The following is a 7,076-nucleotide window of genomic DNA, read 5'->3' as shown; positions in this document are numbered from 1 at the left end:
TTTTAATCGTGTGCGTCACCGGTAATCTTTGACCTCGCTTTGTTCTCGTGCTCACGAAACCCCACGTCACCGACGTACTATACACGTGATTTCTTTTATATATTTTTTACATAACTATATCCAACGACGCTCGGCGCCTGAAGAAAGCACAGCTTATGTCGACTTACCGAAGAAACAAATAATGAAGAAATGCGAAATATATGTCTCTCATATCAATATCCTATTTATACATGTACAAATGTATATTTAATAATCGCTTTGTAAATTTAGATCCTGTAAATTTAAATGAAAATTCATATACATCTTAAATTGTTTTACGTTTTTCCATAATAAGCAGACGATGCCACGCAGGTAGGCGATAAATGCATAAGTGACAATAAAAGAGGCGGTGATGCGGTGAACGGCAATATACGCACGGATTATATAAATTATTAAATTATTAAATATCTAGTATATATATTTTTAGCAATACCTAGTAATTCATCACCCTGCAGAGTGGGCGGTGTGATGAATTACTGGGTATTGCTAAATACATACTAGATATATTTAATAATTTAATAATTCATAATCTATGTACGTTGCCGTTCACCGCCTCTCTTACATATTGTCGCAAATGATACATTAACATGATGGATGATTAGTTCATAACTATAATCGTGATTTTTCAGACTGATAAGAAATTACTGTAATTTAGGATCGAACCGTCTCCGATACATGCAAACCGGTAATCTGACGTTATTACAGTTAGAATCTCGACGGAGGAGACAGTATTCCAAGAAGATTATATACGCTTGTACTTTTGCTCTTCTTCAGAGTAAACCTTTTACTATTGGCTCGCCGTCTCATTTGTCATTTCCTCGATTACTAATCTTGCCTGGGCAATATATGTGTATTTAACATGGGAGAAAAAAACCGGTTTGACAAGATAAAACCTTCGTGTTATCGCGCAAACTGACGTATGTTATCGCGAGTCCGTACTTACTCTGTTGATTTAGCGTTGATTTAGATCGTACCACTCGGAAACGGACTTTCGTGTCAGCAAAGTCAATTTAGAAATTAAAGAGCCACGTTTTGCGCGATAAGTGCGATGAGAATGCTGAAAATCTACGTTTCTCTCGTTTTTCATATTTTTATTAAATTTTTATTAAAGTACTAAAAAAAGATTTATTATACGCTTTGGTATAAATTTACAATCGAAACAGTTTTAAGATTCGCGTTCCACGAATGATTCTCTATTGCCACCCCTGGGCTCGCGTTTGAGCTCCTTGATGACGATGGATCGGTTGGAATAACTCATCACCTGGACGTCGGAATTTTCGTCGTCGGTGACATACTCGTCCCTGAACACCTGTCTTCTCTTTCGCTTCCTCATCGAGATGGGAGTCTGCGGCCTCGGCCTGTCCTTGCTACTGCTGGACTCGATCGCCTCGTCCACGGCGCCGTGCCTCCCGGCTCTGCGCGCCGAGGATGTCTTGGGAATCCTGGGATTTGCGTTATTCGGTTGATCCGTGTCGCATATGTTGCCGCTGGAATTATTCCTCTCCCTTCTGATCCGTTCCTGCCGGCGTTCCTCTCGTCTCAGCAGATCGTCCTCGCTCTGTGTCCGTTTCCGAGGTCTCCTCGTTCTTCTCTTCTTCGTCCGTAGATTATCCACGGAGCTCATGGCGCGCAAAGTGCCATTTTCGATGGAGATCTCGTTCAAAGCGTCCATAGAACGAGCCATTCTCGGCATCTGGACCGCTTCCTCGTAGCTGGGCGGGCCGACTAATTCTAAAGGATTAATTCTGGTCTCCTCTGGAATCTCGAGTTCGTTTATTTCTTGCTCTAAACGCCTATTTCTGTAAATACAGTCAAATTAGAGTCTTTATTTTATTTCATCGCGCTTTGTGCAGCTAGAAACGATGTATTATTTGTAGCGCAATTTAGAGGTTGGAAGATAATTAAAAAATTCTTATGATATTTATTTAAAAGTTTCTGCTAAATTTTTTTAAAAACACGACTACGTCGGTAACGCACTCTATGATACTTTAAAGTCATGAATAATGTACCAACTTGCGAAATTGTAATGTAAATCTGTAGTTCTGGACAGATATCTGTCTTATCTGTTGCAGGTAGGTGCTCCTCTTCTCTAGCATACATTTTTTTAATTATTAATTTTATGTACGTTGAAAAATATTGTAAAAGCAACGCGGGTATTAAATTACAAACGTCAATCCCGTTTAAATAATCATATCATTGAACGTTCAGCACAACGTTCTGACAACACGCCTATCGATTTTATTCAAGCGCCGCACAATGAAATATTTTCAGATACATTTTGCACATGTATACAGAAAATTTAATAATTAATAATTTGAAAAAGCGCCCTCACCTCCTTTGCAAAAGTCGAAATCTTTCTCTCTCTTCTGCTAATTCCATCTGCTGCCTCTGCTCGAAGATTCTTCTCTTTATCTTCAGAGTGTGCTTAATCGACACCACGCTACCACATAGGACGACCAGGATGAGCAAGCTGATCATCACCATCCCCCAAGTTCTGTCTTTGTTGTAATACACGTCGGTGTTCCATTCGTCGAAACACGCGGTCTCCCAGGAATAGCCGGAAACGTTCGCCGGGCTCTGGCAGATCAAAGTCGATCCCACAGTTTTGGGGGGAGGATCGGTTAAGTACTCGTAGGTGAAGTAGAGCTGCGTACAGTCGCATCTCCATGGATTATCGTCTAAATTGACTACAGCCAAGTCTAGACTGTTTCGAAATATGTCGGGATCTATCGCCTCAGTCAAACGATTTCCTACAAGGTAATTAATTAATTAAAACGCAGGCAAAAGATTCTATCGAGGTCTTTAGAAAATAAAACGAAAGTGATAATTACGGGAAAAAGTAAATTTCAAAATTATTATTTTATCGGTATTTGAACCGTTATTTGGATTTTTAATTAGAAAATTCTGTTTCTTTTACGACTTATTATCGTATTGTCGATAATCAACTTCCATAGAAATCAGATATATCTTTTTTGTAATATTGTTTTCTCAGAAATAACTCGAGGGATGATTAATACCTGACAAGTCGATCTTTTGCAACGACGGTAATCTAGCAAAGCTGTCGTTGTGTAGCTCGACGAGCCTGTTCCTCTGCACATCTAGTATTTTCAACGTCCTCGAATTTAAGCCGCGCGGCAAGGACTGTAGATGATTATCCTTCAAGTTCAGGCTTCTGATTCTGGGCATTTCCTCCAGAGAGTCCGCCCTGAGGCGGCTGATCAGATTGTAGGACAGGTCCAGCGTCGTGGCGAGGGACGACAGATCCGGGAATCGGTGTAGAGAGTTGTAGGAAAGATTCAGGAGCCTGAGATCGATGTTATCCCGGAACGCCAACGTGTGAATCTCCTCGAGACCGTTCGCGGACAGATCCAGCACCTGAAGTTTTAACAGACCTTCGAGCGTACTGTCGTTCAGTCGTTCCAAGCTGTTCGCGTTCAGGTACAGGTGCGTCAGTTGCTTGTTTCTGGCAAAAATACGATCTGGCAGTATACGAATTGTGTTGCGAGAGAGGCGAGCCTGCGTCAACGACGGGAGACCATGAAGACCGGGTCGGTCGAGGTTACATCTCGATACATCGAGTTTCTTTAGGTTTAAGTGCTGTAGGGTCGAATGCCTGCAAACGAGCAATACATTTCGTTATTCGTAAAATTCTTATTAAGGATTCTTGCTTAATAAAATCTAGATTACACGATTTCTTCGATGACTTCCGGTACAAACTAAAATTACAATCGAATAAAGTTTCATTACCGTGTACTGTACACCAACGTAGGATTATTGACCAGTCGTAGCTCTTCCAGTTCTGGAAATCCGCTCAAAGTGTCTGGATAGAGATAATTTAGGACGCAATCAGACATGTCTAACCATCGCAGCGTCTTGCTGACGGGCGTTTGAATGTTCTTCAGCGGATTTCCCGCGAGACTCAGAGTGGTCAGCGCCGACAGTCCATTCAAGGACTCGTTGCCAAGTTCTTTTATATCTGAAACACATAAAGCTTTTGTTAGCCTAATGCATACGTATATGTCAATCAATTCTTAGAATTCTGTACATATATTTCTGCGGAAAAAAACAGACAAATTTTCGTATCATTAAATTTACGTGTTAAACAATGTTGCTAAATTAGAATATGCGCATGAATGACGGTCCTTTTTCATATTAATTGTTATTACAACATTAATGTATTTTGCAAAGAAATTTGGCGTTTTGGATATCCGTAAAAGTTGCCTTTGAAGAATGCTTTATAAATCCCTGTAATAAATATTTTATACTTGTGACTATCATGATACATACGGCAATAGCCGGCATCCAGTGCCTGAAGCACTTCGCTGGTTAGCCCTTTCAAGTCAGGTAATAGATTCCTTGTGATGTATAGAACTGCCAGGGACGGTAATTGGCTAATGGAAGCAATATCTGCCGTATTTATGATAACGTTGTCCGATAGATCTAGTCTACGAAGGTTTTTTAATTCTTCAAGATTATTCGGCAGGGAAGTGAGCTGATTCTTGGCCAGATTCAGGTACTGCAGCTCGGTCAGCCGGTTAATTTCGTCGGAGATCTCACTTAAAAGATTGCTTGACAGATCCAAGTGCTCGACCTACCGCAGAAGAAATAAGTTAAGTCAGTAATTAAACGATTTATTACGAATTTGATGATAATCTAGAAGAATATATTAGTCAAAATTCAGAGTGCACCGTTGAAATGATTAATCATCTTGAGAGCATATCTTCTTCATAATTTTTATCAAGTATATATTTTTTCCGTTATCGATTAAACTACTATTTTATTTTATTTTACGAGGACGCGATAACATCCAATAAGTCAATTGTTATCTTATATTTAATTATAATGAGATGTATAAAAAGAAACCGGTAAGAAAGGGGGGTCATATTAGTCATCGCAGATGTACTCACCACATCACTAATATTTTCAGGAAATGTCTGTAACCCTTGCTTCGAACACTCGACGGTCCTAGGTATTTCGGTGAGATGGCACAGGCACCTAGTAGGGCAAATGCTCTGACATCTCGCGATTGACAGAATTGTCAGCCACGTGATCAGCGACGGAAGAAACACGCCGCGATGTCTCATCGATCGTTCCTCCATGTTTTTTTCACATCACCGAGGCGAATCGGATCGAATAATCGCGCGCAGCCCACATTTTCGCGCGATTCAATTTGACCCCGTTATCGGGACGATATTTGCGGGCGCCCGATCGCGCATTGTCAACGGTCGAAATGTTCGTCACGTACTTACGGCGGAAAACTGCGAGGCGGACAGAAAGTCGCTCAGCCCGAAAATCCTTTCGCTCGTGAATCGATGACCGAGCGCACCGGTTCCCCGAACCGTGCTAAGAGCACTGAGCTAGTAGTTATCTTTGATAAGTAACGCAGGGTATACGTCGCACGGTATCTCCGTAAGATAACCAGACCGCCGTGTCGAGGTGTCGAGCGCGTTAGAATGGGGAAAAAAATGAGAGAGAATCGAACAAAGATAGAGTGGCGAATGCACCTGCAATTACGTGATGGTTCGTGCGTGTAGGAACGCAGCAGGATGCGTGGCATCCGAGATGTCGGTCTAGTTTGTTCGTGCCGACAACGAGCCGATCTTGTCGAGTTGAGAGACGCTTCATTTATCACTTTACATTCACGTTTTATATAAATTTATTGTTCAATCAATAATTTCTCAATGGCGGTTTAATATTAATCATGTCATGCTTAATGTACAATTATAATTATTAATACTCAAAGACGTTGTAAACTGAATTTTTACGCGCGTCCGTAACTTCCAAGCTTTAATATCATCAATTTTTCAATATTGGTATTATAGCATCGCTAAATTATTGAGACGCGGATATTTTAACGAGCTCGGACGTAGGTCGAAGCGAGCGCTCCGTCGAAAATCCGCGGAGAAACAGGTTTTCCGCGGAGGAGAGACATGAATGGAAATCTGAATGAGCAGGGCCGCGGAAAATGTAAGACATTAGATAAATATCTTAAGTATCCCGAAAGCCGATATTGAAGCGGGCATCTCCGCGGTCTAAGCTTCTCTCGGCTGACCCATGCGGATATTTTCCCCTACCTCCCCTCGACGACGCTGTCGCCGCATTATGGTCTTTCTTCGTTGTGTCTTTTTTTATCCGACAGGATCGTATCTGCGACTTCTTCTCTCCGACGCGGCGTCCAATGCAGGAAAGTAGTTAGATCAAATGAATTCGTTATATTTATGTACTATTTCTCCGTGTATAATATACATATACGATTGTGCGATTACTAGATATAATGTGAATCGTCTGTGACACTTCCGGAATTGATCTCCATAATAAGAAGCTATAATATAATATATCTGTAATCGTCAAACTATTTAAATGCAAAGGAAAAAGTCAATCTTAATTGAAATTTTTAATTGCATAGTTAAATTTATCATATTAAAAAAAGTCGCGAGAAAGAACGACATTTTTAGTAATCTGAAATTCATAAGACTCGAATGAGATCTTTATTGCGGTAATAAGAGACCAGTGGATAAATTGCCCAGTAAAAAAGATTAATGAAGATTCTTAATGTGGAGCACTTGTTCCGATGTGTCTATGTAATAGAAATAGGTCTGAAAGAGTTAATATCAATCAATGACACAAATTAATTTAAGATTAAACCATCTATGTGATTTGGTCGTGCATCTGTGCAGAGAAAGCAAGTAATTCGTAATTATTCGCACGGATCGCGGTGAGAAAGCTCGGCCGAAGGCTCCACCCCTCAGAGAGAGGGATTTAAAAAGACCTTATCCGCGCAGGACAGACTCGTTCTCTTTTTCACACGTCCGGTCGGGCCAATAGCGAGGGCAGGTCACACCCTCGGGAGGGTGCGAGAGGTTTAGCTAGCGCCGGCGCTTAGCCCTGGGCTTATCCGGTGGGGAAGAGGACGTGCTCTACCTGTTGATACTAAACCAACCCCTTCGCCGTGATTTCGCAAATCCGGAGTTTCACCGTCGCACTCGTGGTCACGCCCTTCGGCTCAACAGATATCCGCAGATTTTTCGCGAGCAACC

The 7,076-nt window shown here is 41.3% G+C and overlaps 1 protein-coding gene across 1 annotated transcript; it reads right to left on the bottom strand.

Moving 5' to 3' along the window:
- Positions 1-6: 6 nt before the first annotated feature.
- On the bottom strand, positions 7-5,410 carry LOC143894972 (uncharacterized). The gene is made up of 6 exons (XM_077401690.1): positions 4,947-5,410; positions 4,327-4,630; positions 3,787-4,015; positions 3,057-3,652; positions 2,372-2,789; positions 7-1,838 (listed from the first exon to the last, which is right to left on the bottom strand). Exons 1-6 carry the CDS (start codon positions 5,136-5,138, stop codon positions 1,205-1,207), a joined length of 2,373 nt encoding a protein of 790 aa, XP_077257816.1. The 5' UTR covers positions 5,139-5,410; the 3' UTR covers positions 7-1,204.
- Between the last annotated feature and the right edge of the window lie 1,666 nt (positions 5,411-7,076).

Source organism: Temnothorax americanus, unplaced genomic scaffold (assembly GCF_048541705.1).
Source record: "Temnothorax americanus isolate GAGA-0224 unplaced genomic scaffold, ASM4854170v1 Scaffold15, whole genome shotgun sequence".
NCBI classification, from domain to species: domain Eukaryota; kingdom Metazoa; phylum Arthropoda; class Insecta; order Hymenoptera; family Formicidae; genus Temnothorax; species Temnothorax americanus.
This window is presented reverse-complemented; position numbering and strand designations above follow the sequence as displayed.